Source organism: Anopheles gambiae, chromosome 3 (assembly GCF_943734735.2).
Source record: "Anopheles gambiae chromosome 3, idAnoGambNW_F1_1, whole genome shotgun sequence".
Taxonomy (NCBI): domain Eukaryota; kingdom Metazoa; phylum Arthropoda; class Insecta; order Diptera; family Culicidae; genus Anopheles; species Anopheles gambiae.
In genome coordinates, this window is record NC_064602.1 from 13,275,250 (window position 1) to 13,297,760 (window position 22,511).

The 22,511-nt window shown below is 45.8% G+C and overlaps 6 protein-coding genes, 1 long non-coding RNA gene and 1 other non-coding gene across 14 annotated transcripts; 4 read left to right on the forward strand and 4 right to left on the reverse strand.

Annotated features, from left to right (window-relative positions):
- The first annotated feature begins 121 nt into the window (after positions 1 to 121).
- LOC4578262 (uncharacterized) lies at positions 122 to 2,899 on the forward strand. The gene is made up of 2 exons (XR_009766181.1): positions 122 to 261; positions 329 to 2,899. It is a non-coding gene; the product is annotated as an uncharacterized LOC4578262 (long non-coding RNA).
- A 220-nt stretch (positions 2,900 to 3,119) lies between these two features.
- On the reverse strand, positions 3,120 to 5,616 carry LOC1275451 (COP9 signalosome complex subunit 2). The gene is made up of 4 exons (XM_314698.5): positions 5,367 to 5,616; positions 4,777 to 5,097; positions 3,876 to 4,690; positions 3,120 to 3,778 (listed from the first exon to the last, which is right to left on the reverse strand). The coding sequence occupies exons 1-4, from the start codon at positions 5,421 to 5,423 to the stop codon at positions 3,634 to 3,636; spliced, it is 1,338 nt and encodes a 445-aa protein (XP_314698.1). The 5' UTR covers positions 5,424 to 5,616; the 3' UTR covers positions 3,120 to 3,633.
- A 167-nt stretch (positions 5,617 to 5,783) lies between these two features.
- LOC3291763 (uncharacterized) lies at positions 5,784 to 8,138 on the reverse strand. The gene is made up of 2 exons (XM_061657463.1): positions 8,008 to 8,138; positions 5,784 to 7,892 (listed from the first exon to the last, which is right to left on the reverse strand). The coding sequence occupies exon 2, from the start codon at positions 7,875 to 7,877 to the stop codon at positions 6,213 to 6,215; it is 1,665 nt and encodes a 554-aa protein (XP_061513447.1). The 5' UTR covers positions 7,878 to 7,892; positions 8,008 to 8,138; the 3' UTR covers positions 5,784 to 6,212.
- A 2,199-nt stretch (positions 8,139 to 10,337) lies between these two features.
- LOC1275452 (BLOC-1-related complex subunit 8 homolog) lies at positions 10,338 to 11,427 on the forward strand. Its single transcript, XM_314699.5, has 3 exons — positions 10,338 to 10,530; positions 10,612 to 10,789; positions 10,871 to 11,427. The coding sequence occupies exons 1-3, from the start codon at positions 10,473 to 10,475 to the stop codon at positions 11,214 to 11,216; spliced, it is 582 nt and encodes a 193-aa protein (XP_314699.5). The 5' UTR covers positions 10,338 to 10,472; the 3' UTR covers positions 11,217 to 11,427.
- On the reverse strand, positions 11,355 to 13,757 carry LOC1275453 (probable ATP-dependent RNA helicase pitchoune). The gene is made up of 5 exons (XM_314700.5): positions 13,565 to 13,757; positions 13,315 to 13,449; positions 12,533 to 13,222; positions 12,167 to 12,468; positions 11,355 to 12,096 (listed from the first exon to the last, which is right to left on the reverse strand). The coding sequence occupies exons 1-5, from the start codon at positions 13,626 to 13,628 to the stop codon at positions 11,446 to 11,448; spliced, it is 1,842 nt and encodes a 613-aa protein (XP_314700.5). The 5' UTR covers positions 13,629 to 13,757; the 3' UTR covers positions 11,355 to 11,445.
- A 2,152-nt stretch (positions 13,758 to 15,909) lies between these two features.
- Positions 15,910 to 17,771, forward strand: LOC1275454 (short-chain specific acyl-CoA dehydrogenase, mitochondrial). The gene is made up of 2 exons (XM_061656089.1): positions 15,910 to 16,331; positions 16,403 to 17,771. Exons 1-2 carry the CDS (start codon positions 16,310 to 16,312, stop codon positions 17,593 to 17,595), a joined length of 1,215 nt encoding a protein of 404 aa, XP_061512073.1. The 5' UTR covers positions 15,910 to 16,309; the 3' UTR covers positions 17,596 to 17,771.
- A 526-nt stretch (positions 17,772 to 18,297) lies between these two features.
- Trnae-cuc (transfer RNA glutamic acid (anticodon CUC)) lies at positions 18,298 to 18,369 on the forward strand. Its single transcript has one exon. It is a non-coding gene; the product is annotated as a tRNA-Glu (tRNA).
- A 146-nt stretch (positions 18,370 to 18,515) lies between these two features.
- Positions 18,516 to 21,626, reverse strand: LOC1275455 (glycine--tRNA ligase). Of its 7 annotated transcripts, none has more exons than XM_061656064.1 (5): positions 21,515 to 21,611; positions 21,028 to 21,367; positions 19,246 to 20,926; positions 18,977 to 19,164; positions 18,516 to 18,901 (listed from the first exon to the last, which is right to left on the reverse strand). In XM_061656064.1, the coding sequence occupies exons 2-5, from the start codon at positions 21,085 to 21,087 to the stop codon at positions 18,791 to 18,793; spliced, it is 2,040 nt and encodes a 679-aa protein (XP_061512048.1). In that variant the 5' UTR covers positions 21,088 to 21,367; positions 21,515 to 21,611; the 3' UTR covers positions 18,516 to 18,790. The 7 variants fall into 7 exon arrangements, with proteins under 7 accessions (XP_061512048.1, XP_061512045.1, XP_557743.3 ...); XM_061656061.1 differs by having other exon boundaries at positions 21,028 to 21,364; positions 21,515 to 21,599; XM_557743.5 differs by having other exon boundaries at positions 21,028 to 21,364; positions 21,442 to 21,598.
- Between the last annotated feature and the right edge of the window lie 885 nt (positions 21,627 to 22,511).

A 22,511-nucleotide genomic window follows, 5' to 3' on the forward strand; every position in this document is an offset into this window, starting at 1 on the left:
AACAAACTGCTTCCCTTCCCTTTTCAAACCACAAAACGACGCCGGGGCAGTCCCGTACAAACACTACTGCGATCGGCAACAACACGCGCGTTGTTCGAAAAAACCCGCCAAAGCCGACTACGACGACAACGACGACGATGGTACGAACTGTGTGTGTGCGTTGTGGGATGCGCGAAACGACTAAGCGAAGTACGACGACGGTTGGGTCATTTCGACACTGCGACACCACCGGGACACTGCCGGCTTCTTCCATCAAAACTGGTAAGGGTATTTTTTTATTACTGTTGTTCCTCTTCTAATCGCGCGACTCTTTTCCTTCGCTCCGCAGCACACAATCCTAATTCTCTCATCGGATGCTGTGTTGTCTCGTTCCCGTTTCGCGTGTGTTCGTTTGTGTAGTTTTTATTTTTTGTTTCTACTTCTACACGCACTTCAGCACAGTTTGAGCAAACACTTCCCCCCATGTATACGTATCTGGTAGTGTCGTGTAAAAAAAAATGATGACGTCATGACTTCACGCTATAATCGAAGCTTAAGCGCACTGTCCTAAGGGCTAATTGTTAGACGCAGAAAAAACATAGCACAACGTGGATAAGTTAATCGTCATCGGGCCGAACGTCGTCAACCTTACAATCTGCTGACTAACACCTGCACCGATCGCGCGATTTGTGATCCATCGTACGACCGCGAAGGCTATCGATTTACAATAATGATGTTTGTGTGTAAGTGTTGGCGGGGGAGTGGGGGGCGGTTGTAGAAGATGCAGTTGTAGCAACAAAACAAAACATTCCCTCCCCGGGCCGGTCACTCGACCACAACCACGACAAACCAAAAGCGGCACACACGCGTTTTTTTAAGGGCAATTTCGTGCCCCACCGTTATGCTGACCGAGCACCTTTTTTGACGACCTTTTTGACACACGTGTAGTACGGTTGCCATAAGCAACGACACGTTAGCCGTGGCTGCATATGGCTTTGGGTGCATTTTTATCGTGTTCTTGATATGGTGCTTGCGGCTGGTTGGGGAGGGAGCTGGACAATTATTGCCGGCGTCTGAACGTGTGCAATCGATAGAGAAGTTACGATGGAATGTCTTCCTGCTTCCTAGAATGCGCTAAAAGAATATTGTGTGAGAGTAAAAACTAAGGTAAATAAATTAAAGCAATAGAATCTCTTCTCTATGATAAAATTGTAGTAGAAGCTGATCAGCGTTACTTTCCAGCGGTAGCTTGGATGCTTTTTGCTTAGTTTACATCCATGCAATGGCAACCGCTTTGGTTATGGAAAACGCAACGCCGACTTAGTTTTTAATGATTGGAAAGGTTAGTAGAAGAATAATGCAAATTACAGTCACAATTCAATGGATTAACGCTTTTCCATGGGTTTTCGAGAGTTGTCAATTTCCCAAAAAGTGATGCAAGGATCTGTTCAGGAAGCCACAAAGACAGAAAATATGTGTGCTAATGGTTATGGGGCCCCACCACTGTCATGCATGCATGCTATGCTATACATGCTTTCGAAACTTATGAAGTACCACGCAGTCGGATAGATAGTCAGTCATCAAAATCCTTGCTTAGGGCGACAGTCCATACGAGGCTTGAACCCAGGACGGGCATGTTATGTTGCTAAGTCTTCCGAGTTGACGATTATACTGCAGGTAGTGGCGGGTTTACAGTGTTGGAGACCCTAAACGGTAAGAATTGTTGAGGCCTTCTGTATATGATTACCTGTGTGTACCCATAATCCGTCGTGGATAATGTAACATTTCAACTAAAATTTTGTTGCTGCTGCTGGTGGGGGGGGGATGCATAGGGTTCGTCTAGCACGGGACCCCAACGTCCATCACCCACGGAGCCCTCCTTGGTAATACAGTGCTATATTCTATCAACTGTTATAGATACTGGACTAAAGTAGACTCGATAGTTCCATGACTAACATAAATGCTGGTAATATTTTTGGACCCAAATTTAAAACTAGCAGTATCAGGGCCTGCAATGGGGGCAGGATCTGTTTTAGGACCGATATAGAATATTAATCAGTTCAAGGACCGGAATGGTTTTGTGATCAGTTCCATTACCGGTAGGTACTAGGTTTCAGGATCTGTATGGATTCAGTGTAAGTTCTGGTATGGGTTCGGGATCAATTCCAGAACCGGTACGGCTTTGGGAGCAATTCCAGGACCGGTATAGAGTCAAGATCAATTGCAGGACCGGTGTGGGATCGGGATCAATTCCATGACTGGTATGATGTTAGGATCATTTAAAGCAGTGCTCCCCAACCTTTTTAGGATCGCACATCCGTTCAGGGCATACATTTTTAAGATTTAGTTCAAAGTTTTTTTTATCAAACATATGTTTAAATCTCATTCTAGACATTTCTGTTGAACATTTATTACTGATTGTGAGGAAAAATAAAAAAAAGCTTTTCTTTTGCAAAAATAAATTGTTTCGCGGACTACACCTGTTAACGCTACGGACCACAGGTTGGAGAGCACTGAGTGAAAGGACCGGTAATGGGTTAGAATCAGTTCCAAGACCAGTGTGGCTTGTTCTAAGACCTTTATGGGATTGGAATCAGTTCCAGCATCAGTATGATATCTCTAAAATTCCAGCATCGACATGCGTTCATGATTAGGCACAGGATCGGTATGGGTTCTTAACCAGTTTCTCTTAATGTGTCCCTTGGAGTTAAAAATCCCATAGAATTTGCTTTGTCTTTTAAGAAATCCATTGCTCGCATCCTAAAGATATAAAATGTCTTGAAATTAGCTTGCATAACCCTGTAACCGGGACAAATTATCTAGTTTGAAAAGAAAATAAAGAAAAAGTAAGATTTATAAAAATCAGTAAAAGTAGTTTTACATAATAAATATGTAATCGAGCATAATAAAATAATAATAACATTTCTGAGTGTTTACTTACCTTCACTGAGACATTGAAAAAGGGTGAAACATTGAAACATTTCTTAAAATGAAAGTGCAAATTATAACCAAATGTTCACGACCAATTCATACCTAGAACGAGAAGATTATGTTTAACCCGGACAAGATCTTCCATCTAAAAGCCGGTTTTCCTTCTCTGGGTAATCTTTCAACAAGATCAATCCACACACACCCACATACACGCTGTTGTAACAATATCGCCATCCGCATGGGGTTTATTCCTTTCAATTATTGTTTCTGCCAGCAAACTCTCTGTCTCTCTGTCTCTCTCTCATCTCTCCCTGTCGTGTGGTGCGAGCCGGTGTCGGTTAGATTATTACCACCGTAAGAGTAATACTCCAACCGTACCATTTAACTTCAAAAATGTTGTGCCTTAAATCTCGCGACTCGTTGCCCTTCGCATGCCGCTCTGTGTGCCGCCAGCTGCTCTTCGAAAAAAGGGAACATCAATAAAACAGTATGAATTCGATTAAGCGCAAAAGAAACCATGAGCACGGATTTCCATCGCCGCGAACACTTTTCCTTTTTTTGCGTGTCTTGTTGCTTGTCTTCGCTGCGTGCGCCTCCGTCGTCCGAGATTTCGTCTTCGTCTTATTGCTCCGCGAGATCCACTTCCTTGCTCCACCCACATTGCCTTACAGTGTACAGTGTTTACACAGTTCCGCCGGTTCCACCGCCTCAGCCGTCCGGATTTCAGGCCATCTTGTTAATGATTGCCGCCTGCACGGAATTGATCTGCGTGGCCAGCTTCTCGATCGCGATGTCCCGCTCGCCGCAGCGGGCCTCTTTGTTCAATTCCAGCACCTGGTTCACCTGATCGATACGACCCTGAATCGTGCTGCATGAGATGAAAGGTGAACAGGTGAATTAAACTCACATAAAACCCAGCCACTCACACACACACGCGCGCGCGCGCGTGCCTCCCCACCACTTACTTGTCCAGTATGCAGGACACGAGCAAACTTTCCACCTCGGCCGGCTCGATGTTCAGCTCGCTCGAGATGAACGGTATCGTGATCTTCGTGTACGGCCGGATCAGCTTGATCAGCACCTGGGTGCGGATGTTGCGCAGCAAGTCCTCGATGTGCTCGCGGATGAACTGGTCCGCCATGATGTTGTTCCGATTGTTGCGCAGGATCGCCTCGAACTCCATGATGTCGTTGTTCTGGTACGCCATCACCAGATTCGTCATCGCCAGTATCTCCGGATCGTTCTTGTACGGTTTCGCCTCCTGCGAGTCGAACGGGTTGATGCCCGACTTCATCAGCATGTTCGCGAGCACCAGATACTTCAGGCAGGTCGTGCGCCGCGACGAGCCCGACTCGTCGTAGTTTTTGAACGCCTCGAAAAAGTCCGTGTGCGCCTTCTCGAACTCGCCCTCGCGCAGATGCATCTTGCCGCCGCACTCCCGTATCACGCCCATGATCAGCGGGTGCGGGATGGCCGACTTGATGTGCAGCGACTGCTCGTACAGTGCCTTCAGCTTTTTGTTGTTCTTCTGCACCGTGTACATCTGGATCTCGAGCGCGTAAATTTCCAGCAGCTGCGTGCCCTTCTTCAGATCGTCCTCGCCGTCATCGGTCTGGCAGGATTGGTGCAGCTGTTTGAGGATTTTCTGCAGCTTGCCGAAATCGTTCCGGTCGAAGTAAAGCTTGCCCAGTTTGGTGTTCGTCTTGAACCACAGCCGATCGTTCTTCGCGTCCTTCAGTGCTTCCAGCGTGGTTTCGTAGAAATTTTGCAACAGCTCCATCTGTGGAAAAGAAGGAAAACAGAGCGCGAAGTGCAACCGTAAGCACTTTTGCAGGTGATTTTCCCCCGCTGGCCCCGGCCACTTACATTTTTCGACGTGGAAATGTAATCCAGGATAGAGTTGATCGATTTCTCCGAATGGTTGCGGGTGACCGCACTCTTGATGTACGTAAGCAGCTGCTTGTACCGTGCCATCATTTCCTGGTAGTTTTGCAGCTTAAAGTTTAGCTTGATCATCTGTTTCAGCGCCTTGAAGCCCCATTCGCCCTTCTCGCCGTTCTCCAGGTCCAGCACCTTCTGGAACGATTTCAGCGCGTCCTGGGGCGCTTCCTCCTTCAGCGCTTTGCTGTTGTAGTACTGATTTTCCAGATCCACGTCCGGTTCCGAGTTGCTGTCTTCGGAGTATTCCTGCGAGCAGAGGTAAAAATGCATTACTCCTTCTTGTTTATTCGCCAATAATATCGTGCGGCTAGGTCGATCTACGACGGCTGTGTGTATTTCCACAACTGCAACACACCGGGCCACTGGGCACTGAGTTGCTGCAGTAGCATGCACAGTGCAATCGATCGATCGGTGTTGTCGGTGGTTGCTTGATATGCACACGGTGCAAGCAGCAGCCGAACACCGGGTCCCACCATCACAACACGGCGAGAATGTGTACGCCGCAAGTCTCTTACCAATCCGTAATCATCGTCGTCGTCGTCGCACATGAAATCGTCATCGATGTCGGACATGGCGGAGGCTGTATCGCTAGCTTTTCTTGCTTAGTCCCTCACAAACTGCACCAAAACAGAGAGCTGTACCACTTTCGCACCGTTTCGTATCACGCAAATGCTCATCAATTGAACAATTATTCAACACAGACGAGCAAGAGAGCTCGGAAAAGTCGCGTTCGTTTTGCTTATGGGCAAAGAAGCATGTAGAATGGGGTGGGGGGGGGGGAGAAGGTGGCGGCGCAACTGTCACCGGTGACAGCGCGTTCCGTGCTGTCAACAAGGGGTAGGAATGTAGCTAATTTGAAATGAAGAGGGCACAACAAAAGCGCGGCAAATTTTATTCAAACAATTTTCGGCAAAAATAACGAAACATTCGAATTTGTTTTATTTTTCATTGTATTTTATTATAAAAACACTCCCATTACATCACTCATGGCGATCACATTAGTGTTAAAACGGTTCGCATGCAAGTGTACGGCTTCATGTCGAGTCAAATTTTTAAATAAAACCGTTAGTTTACGATTAGAACGATTCTGCAATAGCAGAACAGTTTAAGGAACATTCAATTGATCATTAAATTATTTGCCACATTAATCACACTCAGAAAGGCCCGAACAGGATATTTTAAATTGTCACCATTATCGTACCCCTGCGGTAAATGTGCCAGGCAAGTAAAATCTTACAATTAGAGTTAGTTGTTTTGCTGCGTTTGTTAAACCACAGCGTGCAGCTGATGCTGCTTCTGCATGCACGAAAAAAGGTAAAATACGGGACAACCGTATCTACCGGAATATTATTAAGTTTGATTTAAAAATCTTCAACTGGCTCGAGCGCTGCTTCATCCTCTTCATCCTCGTAAAGCGCATGCATGACAGTCTCAAAATGCTCCAGAAAGTACGCGATCGTACTGTAGTCACTGTAACGTAGGTATTTGTTCAATTCCTTCGGCACAGGCAATAGGTTCAACCGCTCGAAGAACAGAGACTTAACATCGGTCGCTTTCATCCCCTGCAGTACGGCTTCCCGCACGGCATCCCGGGCGGCACGTTTTAGTGTGAAAATTTGCCTCAACGGCACGCCAATCGGTAGCAACTGAATCGTGTTCCACGTGCCGAACAGGTGCACGAACCAGTACAGCAGCCGATAGCCGTGCAGGTAGGCCATACCGATCGCGTCCGGTCGCATCAGTATGGTGGTGCAGTACCGCAGCAAAGGGAACACCACGATCGCTCGGCTGTGCTGATCGTCCGGCGTCATCAGCAGCTGAACAATATCATCGGCTGTATCGTTGTACATCGTCATGAGACACTCGATCGCACGGTGATATGCTGCATTGTACAGTGTGCCGACGTCTCGCACCCGCATCTGGCAGAGCCCCAGTTGGGCCACACAAAATGCGTACCGCACGCCCACACGTATAACCTTTTGAAAGTAGCCCAGCTCTATCGTTTGTGCAAATGTGGCAAAATCGGACAACAGTTGCAGCGTCGCACATGTGTGCTGTTCGGCGGATGGTGTAAATGCGTTGACGTACAGTTCGCCCAGCTGATCGTACCAAACGTCCTGCGCAATTTTGCTCCCCATTTCTTCCAGTATTGGTTCCAGTTGCTTTCTTTTGACCGTTACCGGAGCACATTCGCACAGCACTAGCAGTGCGAGCAGCTCATACTCGGGAAGCAGCCGTTTGTACAAAGAATGGATCTGTACCCGATGCTCCCATATGCGCTCCGTTTCGATGAAATACGGTATCAACGAGGTCGACAAAAAGCTGTGCAGGGCCAGCTTCAGGATGTCGTTCACGTTGTAGCGCCTGGGAGCGGTCGGGTTCGCGATCGGGTGTGCCACATTGAACAACGCCTTAAAGCAAGCGACCTTCTTATCAAAGCTATACGAAGCTACTTCCGCAAACCGTTCCATCCCTGTTAGATCGTCTTTCTTCTTGTGGATAAACAAATAGCCTACGTTGCTGGGTCCGTCCAGAAAGCATTGCAACATTTCCACGTTCCCCGTTGCCGTGGTCACGCTGTACAGGGCTGCGAGCGAGCGTTTCACGTATCTGGATTTGTGCTTTGCCTCGTGTAGAATTACTGCCTTCGCGAGATCGACACGGTTTTGATTGACGGCATATTCTAGCGGCGAGGGACTGTTGTACTGTTTCGTATGCTGCATCAGATAGGTGATCAATTTCACCGGAGCTTGCTGATAGCAAGCGAGCTGTAAGGGCGTCATACCATCTTCGGTTTCGGCATCAACGTCCGGCTTCATGCATTCTGTGACCAACTGCACCATTTCGAGATTCCGGCTCATAACTGCATGGTGCAGTATGGTCCAACGTTTGCTGTCCGCCTGCTTTCTAATTTTAGCCTTCCATGTGCCTGCGTTTATGAGTTTCCGTAGCGTCTCGATGTCGCCCGTTACAACTGCCGCCCAGATGTTCGATTGATACACTTTACTGCCTTCCTGTTTGTTCATCGTCAAATGTGGGTGCTGGAATGGAATTTAAAAAAAATAGAGTTTAGCACAATTGCGGCTACTGTTAAGGAAATTTACTACCGTGCGAGAAACTATAATGACTCTATAAACTATGCTAAACCATACTTACTTATGCTGCACAAAAACTACGCTTTATTGTGGAGTACTTTTTTCAAAAAAAAAAGGTTCAACCCATTCCAGCACGCGAGTCCTCCTCCGCGAACAGTACGTGCACCGGCTTGTTTATGCCGACTGTGTACATTCCCGATACGCAAAGTTAGTCATCGCGATCTTGTACAGTGCCCAAGCTACAAATTCTGTATACAGTATGCTCTCGAGTTACGCAAACACTGTAACGATACCAATTTCTACAAACTAATTCGAGCAGTTTATGAGCTTAGCTGAAATGGTCTACAATCTAAGCACAAAAAAAAAAAGAAAATGATTCAAAGCATTTAATTTTTTTCGTTCACAAATTTTTGTCCCAAGTGCCACAGATTAAACTTAAGCGACTGCAAAATCAAATATCCATAGAAAAAAACGAAGGCGTCAGAGTCTCACTGGTTTGCTCAAAAGATGGCGTTTTATAACTCATCATTATATGAATTTTATGCTGTCCTTTTACAGGGTTTTCCATTCCAATTAACAACTGTCCACTGTCTACTAGCAATCTTCGATTTGAAAAACACGATTGTCTACCACTTACAAACAAGTCAAGCCGTTTTCGGTACACTGTCCATTTCAATTTCACAATTGTCGTCTTCGAAAACACACGTCAGATGCGGCACGGGTTTGGCTGGAACGTGTATCACTTGTCTGTAAGTATCACTTGACAGTTGTTAATTGGAATGGAAAACCCTGTATGGCAATGTGTTTCGCCTAGGTTCATCTAACATACCATGGTTATATATATCCTTCTAGATTTCCGAGCAAAAATCTATAAGAATAGCCGTGTGGAGTCATTTCAATATGTCTGCCGCTGGGGTTGAATATAATTCCTTGAAACCTTGCAAGCCCTACTGGTACTAAACTAAAATATCTACAGCAGAACGTCGTTTATTTGGGCAGCTCGGGACCGGACGGTTAGCGCGTAATCGATTTGCACGGATAATGGTCTAAGAAATACCAAGTTCATATAAAATTATAAAATTCACTAGTTTTACGATTAATCTAACTTGAATCATTCGATAAATCGTTAGAAAAATTTTATTTACATCAATAACTATAGGTTTAACCACTGTTCATGAACAAAAATGAATTTTGAAAATACCCTGAGACACTACACAGCTGCACAAAAATCTGATTGCCCACTTGATTATCGCTGCAAATGTCCGCTGTACGTTTGAACAGCTGTCACATTCATGAAACGCACGGTTAAGCTGCTCCCGGTTAATCCGCCCCCGGATAATTGACGTTCTACGGTGTATACCCAAGCGCCACAGATTAATCTTAAACGACTGGAAAATTGAATATCCATAGAAAATTGGTTTGATCAATAGATGGCGTATTACAACTCATCATTATATTGCTATCCTTTTCTTGCAATGTGTTTCGACAAGTTTCATCTTATCATGACCTATATAGCCTTCTAACTTTCCGAGCAAAAATCTATATGAATGGTCGTGTAGTCAGATACGTGGGTATCAACACCAACGACCATTACTCAAATCTCACTTGCTTCAGTGCTGGTGGTTTCCGTTGGAGTTTAGTATTTAAACAATCGTATCGCCGTTCTAGTTCTAGCGATGCATAACTTCAATGCGAAACCATACAACAGTACAGAGGAAATGAGAAAGCTTTCTTCCAAGCGATGAAGCTCAGCTGGTTGGGGTATCCCACCAACAGATAGCGCCACCAGCTTTTTTGCTATTTTTAGAACGCATGAGTCGTTTGCCGTCTGCTAAACGAAGTCTTTCTATATTCCGTTTAGGTAGAGTGCTTGAGTCGTTTAGAAGCCGTTTAGTGGTCGTTTAGTGAATTTGTGGCACTTGGGATATATGTTAAATAAGAATATTGCGAATATCAAAGTTTGGAAAAAAAATTATAAAACTGGTGTGTCAGTATAATAATTGATGACGAAGGACGGTAACAAGTGTGAAGGAAGGGGAAGGGGGGGGATAAGGGAAATATAAAATGATAGTTAATCTTTACTACGTGGGAACGGTTCATTATAGAATACAGCCAACGACGGATATGTTGTAACTCGTGTGAACTGACAACTGTACTAAATTATGAATTTTAAATAGAAATCTGAAATTTAAGACCTTTAATAAGCTCTTAAAACAAAATAAAACATCGCATGTTGCTTTCATGCGAGCGCTCTGGCACTACTGGGAAACTGTCCCATTTGTAAGGCATCGTGCAAGCTCACAAACTGCTCGAATTTGTACAGCGGATGCATTTTTACAGCGGTACTCAGGTATCGATTATTTCTTACATCATACCGTACGGTGGCCCATAGTGTTGTGTTTGTAAACAATCTATATTTAATTAGCATTTGGTGTTGTCAAATATTCGTTCTGTTACTACTAAAAAAAAACAAATTTTCTTGTGTTTTATTGAGTACTTTTGCTAAACTTTCTTCATTCCTCCGCGATGAACCAAAAAGTGTCAACCGTGAACGATCCGGAATTGCAGGCCAAAGTGAAGAAAAGTAAGCACAAAGCATCATTCCCGTCTGCAGGCCACTCTTCATCCGCTATAATCTCTCTCACCGCCCAATTCTGTTCCACAGCGACTGAAAAAATATCGGAAAACATGCACATCATTGCTAACGAGCCTAGTTTAGCATTCTACCGCATCCAGGAGCACGTCCGGAAAGTAATCCCGCTCATAGTGGAGCGTCGCGCGGAGGTGGTTCAACTGCAGCAGGATTTACAGGGCAAGTGCTACGATATGGAGTACGCCATAGGGTAGGTGTGGTAAAAAGAGTAGAGTTTTATAAAAGGAAATGCAATAACGTCATTGAATGCCCCCTTCTCCCCTGTGCACAGTGCCGTGAAGGATATTGAGGCAGCCGATACGTCGTTGAAGAATGTCCAAGAATTGCTAAAGAATGCCATCTTTCTCAAGCAACAGCTAAAGTACGTGGAATCTAGACGACCGAAGAAAGACACCAACAGCTCCGTGTACAAACGGTTGTCGGCCCACATCACACTGGACCTGCCCGACCTTACCGATCTGTCCGGGGTGGTGCGGGAAACAACCAACCGGGTGGAGCACATGATGTCACAGGCGCGAAATTCGAACAGTAACATCAACAACAACCCTCCCGCGGGGACGGCCAACTCCACCGCAGGGCCAGCCGAGTTGCAACGGTCCTACACAACGCTGCACTGAAGCCAAACGCTTGTCGTGGTTGCTTCGAAAAGTTACGCATCAGTTTCGTTCCTTTTCATTTTCCCTATCTGTGATGTTACTTTTGTTCACGCCCTTGTTTTCTCGACATTCCTCGAAGAGGAGCAACAAAATTTAGTATTGTAGAGGACACCGTTCCGGGATAGTGCGGAACGGCTAAATAAAATGGGTTTATTATTTTAACGCTATCTCACATCGCGTACAGAGCAGCTTACTCGTACTTGACCTTCTTCAGCTGTTTCCGATCGGTAATGTGCTTAATTTTCAGCTTGCCCTCCTTCTCCTTGTTGAGCGTCTTGAAGTGGCCCATTCCACGGTTACCGGGTCGCCGCTCGGAGTTGTGCAGCTTGAAGCTCTTGCCAAAGTCAACGTACGGTGGCTGGGTGAAGCCAAAGTTCTTCGCCACCTGCACCAGATCGAGATTGGCTATGTTGAACACGTCCTTCATGTGGTGCCCTTCGTACGCACGCACGTACGTCTTGAACGCCAGCTTGCCCGACTGGTTCAGGAAATAGTTCTTCGCCATCAAATTCTCGAGCTGCAGCTGAATGTCCGCTATTTTGCTCCACGAGAACTCGAACTCGTTCAGCGGTACCTTCGCTTGCTTGAGATATTTCAAGAAGCCAACCTCTTCCGGACGGAGCATTAGCAGCGCATGACCGCACAGGTCCTCCCCACGGGCCGTACGACCGACGCGATGGATGTACTCCTTGGTATCGTTCGGTGGATCGTACTGCACGATCCAATCGACGGCAGGAATATCGAGCCCACGGGCGGCCACATCCGTGCAGAGCAGTATACCCGTCTCGGCGTTACAGAACTGGAAAAATACCGACGTACGCTTCGATTGCTTTTGTTTGCCCTGTAGCAACAAGAAAGTAGAGTATTAGACCATTTTTCTTAAATACTATTACACTTCCAATGATACATACGTGAATCGACATCACCGGCAGATCGATGTAGTTGAACAGCTCGTGATGGAACTTGACGGACAGGCAGGAGGAAAAGAAAACCATCACCTTCTTCTTGCGGTTCTTCTTCAGGAAGGTGAACAGCACGAGCAGACGCCGCTCGGAGGGACACACGATGTAGCCCTGTTCCAGCCCCGTCACCGTTGCTTCCTTCTTGTTATCATCCACACCGACGTAGATGGGTTCCGATTTCAGGGCGAGCTTTCCCAGCTCTTCCAGACGCGATGACTGTGTGGCGGAAAACAGCATGGTTTGGCGCTTTTCTATAAAAAACAAATAAACTTCATTAAATCTGCCCTCTAAGCCCTTCCCCTTCGCTCTACTTACTCGGCAAAATGCTAATGATCTGTTTTAGGTCCTCCTCGAACCCGATCTCCAGGATGCGATCGCACTCATCGATAATCAAGCACTGCAAGTTCTTGAACAGGAAGTTGGGCGTTGATTTCAGATGGTCCAGCAACCGGCCCGGCGTCGCCACGATAATGTTGATGCCCTTTTCCAGCTTTTCGTTCTCGGTGTGACGGCTTGCTCCTCCCATCAGCAGCCCATACGTCTGACAGTGGTACGTCATTAGCTCCTTCAGGACGCCGAAAATCTGCATCGCCAGCTCGCGCGTCGGCGAGATGACGATGACGCCCGCTCCGTTGCGCGGCTTGAAGCGCAGCTTGTGGATCAGCTCGACGGCGGGAATGAGGAAGGCCAACGTTTTACCACTGCCCGTTTTGGCCGAACCGATCAAATCTCTACCCTCCAGCAGTGGCGGTATCGATTTGGCCTGAATTTCCGTCATCTTGGTGAATCCCATCTCACCGATCGCTTTCATCGTCTGGTCCGACACTTTGCCCTCGAGCGACTTGAACTCCCGGTTGCCGAGGATGATCTCGTACGCACTGTTCGTCATCGACGGAACGGTTTCTTCCTGCTCGGCTTCCTTGTCTTCCCCGTTGCTATCGGCTTCTTCGCCGTTCTGCTCTTCCTCCTCCTCATCATCAGTATCATCTTTAGGCCGCTTCACACCTACAAAAAGGCACATTATTCACACCAGATCTCAAAACGTGTCTTTCATTCTAGCATCCATAGAGAAGCCCCAAATGCTTTCCCCTGCTTACCTCGGCCAACTGCCACGTCCTGTTCATCCTCCTCCTCCTGCTGTTGTGGGATTTTATTCTTTTTCTTCAGCTTTTGTTTACCTTTCGGCGTTGCTTCCTCCGCCTCGTAATTTTCCTCCAAGTCTTCTACGGAGGCTGAAAGATTTAGAAGCAAGTTGTAGCACAGGTACCGTAAACAAGAAGCACATTGTGTGCGTCCTCGGCGCTTTCCGTACACATTCCGCTTCGTAAAACGCATTTTCCAACTTACCATGTCCGTTTTTCGCATTTCCATTGATTACTGGAGATATTTTCTGCTTGTTTTTCTTTCCCATAGCACAATCTTTGTAATTTAACACAGTTTATTAGATGGAAAAGTCCAGAAAAGCAATTGTTCTACTCGCGGAATTCGGCGAAACAACACGTGCAAACGGATGTGACAGCTGAATGTTGCTGTTCGAAGCAGAGTGACCAGAAATACCGATTTATCTGTATTCCTACCGATTTTTTATATGCCTACCGATTCACAGATACAGGGTTTCCCACGATTTATTGGTTGGTTCCCACGATTTATTGGTGCGTTCCCACGATTTTTTGGTCATTTCCCATAATTTTTTGGTAGCAACCCACGATTTATTGGTCGGTTCCCAAATATTATTGGTCGGTTCCCAAATATTATTGGTCGTTTCCCAAATATTATTGGTCGGTATTATATTATATTATATTTGGGAACCGACCAATAATATTTGGGAAACGACCAATAATATTTGGGAACCGACCAATAATATTTGGGAACCGACCAATAAATCGTGGGTTGCTACCAAAAAATTATGGGAAATGACCAAAAAATCGTGGGAACGCACCAATAAATCGTGGGAACCAACCAATAAATCGTGGGAAACCCTGTAAGCCTCCTAAAACTACCGATTTTTCATTTAACCTACCGAAAATCACAGATATTTGATTTTTCAGTCGTTTAAGCTTAATCTGTGGCGCATGGGATGCTGTTTCAAGGATTGTTAACCTCATTTGTTACGTATCGCGCTGATGCACGTTTGTTTGCCTGGCACTTTTTATTTTTATCCGTTAAAATGTAATGTTCATAATGAGTAGAGTTATCATCTTTCTTTGTGCTACGCCTGAGCAAAACCACATACAATTTCTGCGAGATTTTGTTTAAACTTCAAGGCATACTAGATTTTGTTATGGAGCAAACCGTCAAATTGTGTGTCGATGTATTGGTGAGAAAGAACACCATAAACCCACTATACACTCACTTTGATTAAGGGCTTGGTACTTGTTTCGACGCAGCGTATCGCAACGCATTGCGTGACGCACGCTGGTATCTGTTCGCTGCGTTCTGCATGGATATGTCAACACATTTTACTAAGAAAAACATCAACAAACAGCAATAATGCCTCTTATTTATAGGTTCTGATGTGATTATAGTGTTAAATTACAACTGTAAAATCATTTCCAGTTGTGCTCAAAACAGTGCAAAGCACGTTTTCGCTTTTTTATTGCATATTGCATACTGACCCGCACACACATGTTTTGCAGCAATTACGAAATTACTTTCTCTACATTTATTTTGTTTTGTTAATAAAATTATTTTGTAGTCCAATTACACACAAAACTGCGCTCGAAACAATTTAACGTGGAAAAATATCGATTTTCACCCGATATGGTGAAACCGTTTTGACAGACGCATCACGACGTGCGTCGAAATAGAAATTTTTCTACTTTGACGCTGCGTCGTGCGTCGTTAACGCATGCGTCTGTCAAATCCCATACATTTTGGCAAAATCGCAACGCATTGCGTCGGAACAAGTACCGCTCTCTAAATGGTTGCGTTTTCAACAGAGCTCCTGCCGAAATCTGCCAATATAAACTGGCCACACTGGCTCGCAGGGCAAAAGCTCGCTCGAAAGGTCAATAACCGTCGCCAAACGTCAAAAACGACCGTCGCCAGCGCCTCGAAATCGTTGCGAGTTTCGCTCTCTGGCGACGTCGGTTTGCAGTACATGCGACGCCAGTTTTAACGTTTTGCGACGGTTTTGCGACGGTGGCCGCCAAAAAGCTCGCCTTGCCCTGTGGGCAAAGTGACCAGAAATACCGATGTATGTATATATATCTAGGATTTGAAGGAAAAAATCTCAATTTTTTAATCATTGAACTACAAAACTCAACCAAACAATCAAATCAATCTAAATAATCCAGCGAAAATCAAATGACAGCTCGTACGATTAAATCGTATCCAATGGAGCACTGCTGCGGCCCTAAGCGGTCGTGTGGAGCCCCGACAAAAAGAACTTGTCACCACAAAAAAATGTTCATCTTAGTCCTTCTTTGGCTTAGATTTCCAATTTTCAGATTGACACTTCAGAAAAATCTTCATTTGTGTAACCGCTGAACCAAATCAAATCCATATCCTAAATAAAGGATGCATATTCTCGTGAGATGGAACTTTCATTTTCCGCATTAGCACCCCCTCCCATCCCGCTTAACACTTCTTTCGCTTTTACTTCTTTTAAGTTTCGAGTTTTAAACTACCGAAAACTACCGATAAAATTTTGATGCGCCTATCGAAAATCGCCAAAATAATCTGGCCACACTGGTTCGAAGCTAGGTGGCTGTATGGATCAACAACCAGTGAGCCGGTTTGTAATTCATTCGTTTGCCGTTCGTTTTGTTCAAACTGTGTTAATTTTAATGTTCCGAAATATTCGCTCGTATTGTGTTCTTTCTCAAAAAGATTTAATTCGTTGAAATGGAAAGTGCTGTTTCAGTTTTTTTTGAAGATTATTCGTTTTCCTTCCAACCGCTGTCAAATGTGTTTTCTTTTCTTTACGTAAACAAACGAACTACGCTTCCGCGGTGCCCGAAAATACGAGCGATTTACATTTTAATTAAACATGCAACAGTCGTCGGCAGTGGAGCTATCTGAATCAATTTTACATATGTCGTTTATGGAGTGAAAGTGATTAAGCCGTTCTACCGTAAACTGTACACAATAATGTTCCGGAAGCTTACCACAGGTAAGTTTATCTTCCTTTTAATCGCTCGTATCGTGAAGAGATAAGCCATTATTTTATCATTATTCTCGAAGCATTCAACTCTCGCTGCGCACTTTCACGGTCGTTCAGTGTGTGCGAACTGTCCAAGGAGCACCAACAAGTCCAGCAACTATGTCGTCAGTTCAGCGAGCGAGAATTAAAACCCGCCGCAAGTGTCATCGATCGTAACGGAACGTTCCCGGAGCAGCAGATCGCCAAGCTGGCGGAGCTGGGACTGATGCGCGTTACCGTGGCGCCGCTGTATGGTGGATCCGGTTTGGATATGCTTTCCCTTTCGCTGGTAGTCGAGGAACTTTCCCGGGGATGCGGAAGCACCGGCTCGATAGTGTCCATCCACAACTGCCTTTATGCCAACCTGTTGCATCGCCTCGGTACGGACGATCAGAGGGCACGATTTTTCAACAAATACGAAAGCAAAACCATCGGAGCGTTCGCCCTTAGTGAGGCAGGGGCTGGCTCGGACGTGGCTGCTATGACGACCAGAGCCACCAGGGATGCCGATGGAAGCTGGATACTGAACGGCACAAAGGCCTGGGTAACATCGGGCATCGAATCGGTGGCGGCGATCGTATTTGCCACCGTCGATCCAGCGCTAAAGTATAAGGGCATAACCGCATTTCTGGTCGATTTTGACAGTGGCGCACTGGCCGGAGTACATCGGGGCCGCCCGGAAGACAAGCTGGGAATTCGTGGTACATCCACGTGCGATTTGATGCTGGAAAATGTGCGTGTACCGGAAGGAAACGTTCTTGGTACCGTCGGTGGCGGTATGCGCATTGCGATGGAACAGCTGGATCGTGCACGAATTGGCATCGCCTCGCAAGCAATCGGAATAGGTCAAGCCGCTCTAGAAACGGCCGTAGAATATGCAAAGCAGCGTACCGCGTTCGGTGGTACACTGATAGATCTTCCTGCCGTGCGTACCAGAATAGCCGAAATGGGCACACGGCTGGAAATGGCCCGACTGCTAGTTCGTAAAGCGGCCGGTGAGATTGACCGTGGACTGCGCGCGACAAAGGCTTGCTCGATGGCCAAATGGATCGCCGGAGAGACGGCAACGTATGCGGCCCATGGTTGTCAGCAAATTTTGGGTGGCATGGGGTACGTGAAAAGCCTGCCGGGCGAGCGGTATTATCGCGATGCACGCATTACCGAGATATATGGCGGTGTGACCGACGTGCAGAAAGCGATCGTAGCGGACCAAATCATCAAGGAGCTGGAATGAGATTGTACTTTGCTGTAGAGGTGGTGGGTAAGTGTGAGAGAGAAACACAATTTAATTGTGTTTTTTTACAACAAATTTTCCATTTACGATTAACGGCGAAAGTCTTAGAGACTTGGAGGTGTCTTTTTGAATTATTTTTACTACTGTAACGTGCAAATATATAAAAAAGAATACAAGACTAAGCTGTAATATTCTAACCGAAAATAGCATAAGCATTGGTACATGTAATAATTACTGTAATCGTCCCAGAATTATTGGATGTAATTTTTTTCATTCATTTTTGTTTTGTAACTTACAATCGGCGTAACGTGCGATGCTTCTGAGAGTTACCAAATTCATCCATGTTTCATAATGTGAAGCTCCTTAATTTTCCTTAACTTTTCCCTAATTATTTAATTCTTAAGATAAGTTTAGTTTAAAAAAAGACACATTCTAGTACGAGTAGAGAAGTGCTGTGTAACACCAACAAATTTTGGGTAACAAGTTTAGAAAAAATTTAAAGACTTAGAGTCTTCAAATATCGACATTATTCTTTCTTCAGCTATTATCAGCAATGTTCTATTCATTTTTAAATTTCCATAGGTATTGTATTATGTTTAAATCATGCAAGAACTGGTAAAGGGAGAATGGGGATGGTCACTTTGTTCAGTTAAGATGACGTACAAGGTTTAAATGTGATGTTTTGCAGCATGTCGGTATCAGTCCCATATTGTCTAGTGGTTAGGATATCCGGCTCTCACCCGGAAGGCCCGGGTTCGATTCCCGGTATGGGAAATTGCTTTTTTGTGCCTCATTTTTTACTCCTCGATTGTCAAAATTTTTATTTGTTATCGTATTCTTCAAAATTATTGTTTATTAATCAACCGTAAACAAGTTCCAATACGGATGAAAAAACAAATTAATTATGTACTCGATCTAAGTGCATTAGGCATCTCGAACAAAACTTTATTTTGAATTTTACACTTCTGTTTGCGCATAGCTAACAGAACCGTGTAGAATACGCTGGCGTGATAGCAAGCAATTATCTGTTTCGGTATTGTATGTAAAATTATGCTTTAAATTAAACATTAAGTAAACAAACACTGGGGGGAAAGGGATAGAAAGGCGATCGCTATCATATAAAGCGTTTAGTGTCATTTAAATTTCCAAATGCATATTATTCTTCCGCGCCTAGTAACTCCGATTTGTTTCTGATCTACTTCGCGCTCGCTTCTTGCTGCTCAAATCGTGGATACTTTTGTTCCACCTCGGCCCAGCTTGTGCGTCCTGTTGCTAGATCACGAATAGTGTTAGCAACTTCATCCAACTAAAATTAGATTAGAAACACAATGGGAAACGTTACAAAGGGCATTTACATAAGGGAGATTAAAGTAACACTTACTCCAATGCGAACTTGCTTCATCGAGTCCCGTTCGCGCAGCGTCACCGTATGCGGTTCCTTCAGCGTGTCGAAATCGATCGTAATTCCGTACGGAATGGCAATCTCGTCCGTGCGTGCATAACGACGACCGATCGAACCGCTCGAATCATCCACCTTGTGCGACACGTCGACGGATGTGAGGGCCGAAGCTAGAAGTAAGACAATGAATCCATCATTAACACAATTTCATTTAGATATACGATGGACATAGCTCTGGATCTAATACTTACAAATCTTCTTCACAAACGGTGCAAACTCGGCATTGTTACTCAGCGGAAGCACGGAGCACTTCAACGGAGCCACAACCGGTGGCAGCGAGAAGTAGCAGCGCTGTTCGTCGCCTTCGCGCATCCGGAAGCTATGCTCCAGCAGTGAGTACATAATGCGGCCAATGCCGAACGAAGGCTCAATGACGCTCGGGGTGATCTCTTCAACGTGCACCGTCTTGGAGGTAGTTTTCACCGCAATCAGATCGTTCGTTAGCTTCACATCGGTTCCATTGACCGCCAGCAAATGCTCCCCACTGTCACCGAGACTCTTGCCAATGGTCTCTACCTCACCCAGGCTCAGCTTTGCCAGCGCCTCCGTAATGGCCTTCGCTTCCTTCTTGAACGCCTTCCCGATGGCGGCCTTGTTCGGTACAACTTCCGTCACTTCGATCGTTTTCGGTGCGGGTAGCTTTTTCTCCGCCACCAGCTTCACTCCCGTCGCGTTCGTGTGCTGCGTCAGATCGTACGCAGACCGATCGGCACATCCGACGCACTCGATCCATCCGTAGCTGGTGAGACATTCCGCATCCCAGCAATCGCACGCGTAATGTGCCATCTCGTTGCCCATGTGCTGCCGGAACCGCAGCCGTTCGGGCAAAATGCCAATCCGGTGCAGGTACATCTGTATGCGGGCCATAAAGTAGCCGAGCGTTTCGTTCGCGACCAGACCACTCGCTACGGCATCACCGATCCGGATCTGCTGGGCACTCTTTCCGTCCATCTGGTTGCAGGCGGAGTAGAGCGTCATTACCGTGTCCGCGACATTCTCGAACTTAGGATGGTTTTTCGCCTGCGGATCGCAGAAGTGTTCGATCTCGCACATGGTAAACTCGCGCACCCGGATCAGACCGGAGCGGGGTGAAATTTCATTCCGGAAGCTGTTGCCGATCTGGGCCGCAGCGAACGGTAGCCGGCCCTGGTTGAACTCGAGCAGTCGCTTGAAGTTCACGAAAATTCCCTGCGCCGTTTCGGGACGCAGGAAACCCTTCACCAATCCGGTCGGTCCGATCTGCGTGCCGAACATTAGGTTGAACTCGATCGGCTCCGTCAGATCGTTACCGGTGATGGGCGATTTCATGTTGTACTTCCGCAGAATCGCTGCCATCTCGTCCTTGGTCATACCGTCCAGCTTGATCACGATATCGGCACACTCGTCCTTCAGCTCCGCCGTCGCATCCTTGGCCGCTGCCAGCTTCTCCAGGTGATTTTTAATCAGATGATCCAGCCGGAAACATTCACCATTCTTTACGTCCTTCGTCATCAGATCGGCAAAGCGATCGACATGGCCGGACGCCTTCAGGACCGGTTCCGGCGTCAGGATGGAACAATCTACCTCGAGCATCTGCTCCTCGAGCACGAAGAACTGACGCCACGTATTGATCATATTGGACTTGAGCGCACAGCCCATCGGTCCAAAGTCGTACTGGCCGGTAATGCCACCGTAGATGGCAAAGCTTTGGTCGTAGAAGAACCGTCGCTTCAGCAGATCCTCCATACGGGCCCGATCGAAGCTGGCCACCTGGGGAGCGAGGCTCAATTCACGATCTTCAAGCACCTTCTTGCGCGCCTTCAGCTCATTGACCGCTTTCTTCACGTCAATTTCTGGAGCACCTTCACTTTTGAGCTTGCGTACCAGGTCTCCCTGTCGGTGGTACGCGCGTGTGGTGAAAGGAAGATAGAAAATTGCATCATTAGAAACGCAAATTTAGAAAGGCTGCATCAAATGCATCTCGAATGGCCTACCTGCTCCTTAACTGCTTCGCGCAACGGCGCCAGCTCTGCCTCAATCTTTGGATCAGTCATGTTTTCCAACAGCTGGAGACGAAGCTTCACGTCACGATGTTTTTTGTTCGAACCCCAATTGAAGGGCTTTCGGAATGAGGGGTCGCTTTGGCTGGCTGCTACCGCGTACGAGCGACTCTGTACCGCTGGATTCCACTCGATGTGTCGTCGGGGGATTGGCTGTTGCTGTAGCTTTGTGGACGAACTGACGATTAATCGAACGCAACGGGGAGAAGATACTAAGGAGGATAAGTGTCGCACTGCTGCTCCGGGGCTGCTGCCGCCTCTAGGAACTAATCTACTGAGGAAGTTGAGAAAAAGCTGAGTAGACATTTACGAACGCAATCCACCACCATCCGTTGGAACAATGGTCACCAACAGTTGCTGTGGGAGACGGGGCCAAACTTTAGGGGGTTTGGCCTTTTAATTAGAGCACGTTTTAAATTACTTTATGCACCGAAAAATACAGCAGTAGCTTCACGTTTCTACACCGGCAATATATTTTTTGCTGCCAATTTGCTGACGTTTGTGTGACAGCAGGGCAGTTCAGAATACACGACCCAATGAACATTTCGAGCTGCTTTGAATGGGTGTTTGGAATTCGAGCAGATACGCGATTTAGTGTGCTCGATAGGTGAATTTATTGTTTTATGTGCAAAAATTGTATTTTGCAAAGTATAAATCTGCTGAAACCGACTGTATTCAACATAATTTATGGAATTTCACTTAGTTTAATACTTACAATCATATATTTGGCAAAACTAAAAGAGTTCTCTTTGGCTCGGGCTGTTAAACGCCTTAAGGTATGCAATATGAAATGTAACATTACTTTTTATTAATTATGGGTTTTCAGTATCGGAACTACCCGATTCTGGAGCCGATTTCGTTTCTGGAGTCGATTTCGATTCTGGACCCGTAATCAGAATTTACTCCGGAAATGGAAAGGACATCGAAATTGGAATCTGAATCTGTTCTGGAGTTGAAACTAGAAGTTTCAGAAGCAGAATTAGTTCCGTGATTTTTATGAGCTCATTTAGATACATGCAATTGCATTTGGATCCTTTGCGGCTATCGATAAAATCGTAGTTGCATACGACCCAATCGCCTATTCTCATGAAGGTGTTAAAACCGATTCTGTTTCCGGAGCCGATTCTGATTTTGGAACCGAATTCGATTACAAAGCCGATTCTGATTTCTTAGCCGAATTTGATTCCAGATTCCAGACTTAATATCTGAAATCGATTGCATAAAAATTCGGACATACCCGGAATCGATTCCGACCAAAACCGTATTTTTACGATCACGATCACGAATTTATTAATTGTGAAAGTTTAAATGTCCAGAAAGTTGACCAGTTCGGGATCAGTTCCAGAACCAGTTCCAGAAAGAAAGAAGAAGTATTTTTTCAATGCAATTTGCGCCAAGCAGCTTCGGACAATCTAGAC

Coding starts and splice junctions, on each gene's coding strand:
- LOC1275454 (XM_061656089.1), top strand. CDS start 16,310: ATGTTCCGGAAGCTTACCACAG. Junction 16,332..16,402: donor GTTCCGGAAGCTTACCACAG/GTAAGTTTATCT, acceptor TTATTCTCGAAG/CATTCAACTCTCGCTGCGCA.
- LOC1275451 (XM_314698.5), bottom strand. CDS start 5,423: ATGTCCGACATCGATGACGATTTCATGTGCGACGACGACGACGATGAT. Junction 5,098..5,366: donor ACGACGATGATTACGGATTG/GTAAGAGACTTG, acceptor CTCTGCTCGCAG/GAATACTCCGAAGACAGCAA. Junction 3,779..3,875: donor GTGTCCTGCATACTGGACAA/GTAAGTGGTGGG, acceptor CATCTCATGCAG/CACGATTCAGGGTCGTATCG.
- LOC1275455 (XM_061656059.1), bottom strand. CDS start 21,399: ATGTCTACTCAGCTTTTTCTCAACTTCCTCAGTAGATTAGTTCCTAGA. Junction 19,165..19,245: donor ACCGTTTGTGAAGAAGATTT/GTAAGTATTAGA, acceptor TCTTACTTCTAG/CTTCGGCCCTCACATCCGTC. Junction 18,902..18,976: donor TGAAGCAAGTTCGCATTGGA/GTAAGTGTTACT, acceptor ATCTAATTTTAG/TTGGATGAAGTTGCTAACAC.
- LOC1275452 (XM_314699.5), top strand. CDS start 10,473: ATGAACCAAAAAGTGTCAACCGTGAACGATCCGGAATTGCAGGCCAAA. Junction 10,531..10,611: donor GCAGGCCAAAGTGAAGAAAA/GTAAGCACAAAG, acceptor TCTGTTCCACAG/CGACTGAAAAAATATCGGAA. Junction 10,790..10,870: donor GATATGGAGTACGCCATAGG/GTAGGTGTGGTA, acceptor CCCTGTGCACAG/TGCCGTGAAGGATATTGAGG.
- LOC3291763 (XM_061657463.1), bottom strand. CDS start 7,877: ATGAACAAACAGGAAGGCAGTAAAGTGTATCAATCGAACATCTGGGCG.
- LOC1275453 (XM_314700.5), bottom strand. CDS start 13,628: ATGGGAAAGAAAAACAAGCAGAAAATATCTCCAGTAATCAATGGAAAT. Junction 13,450..13,564: donor AAATGCGAAAAACGGACATG/GTAAGTTGGAAA, acceptor TAAATCTTTCAG/CCTCCGTAGAAGACTTGGAG. Junction 12,097..12,166: donor TGCCGGTGATGTCGATTCAC/GTATGTATCATT, acceptor TTGTTGCTACAG/GGCAAACAAAAGCAATCGAA.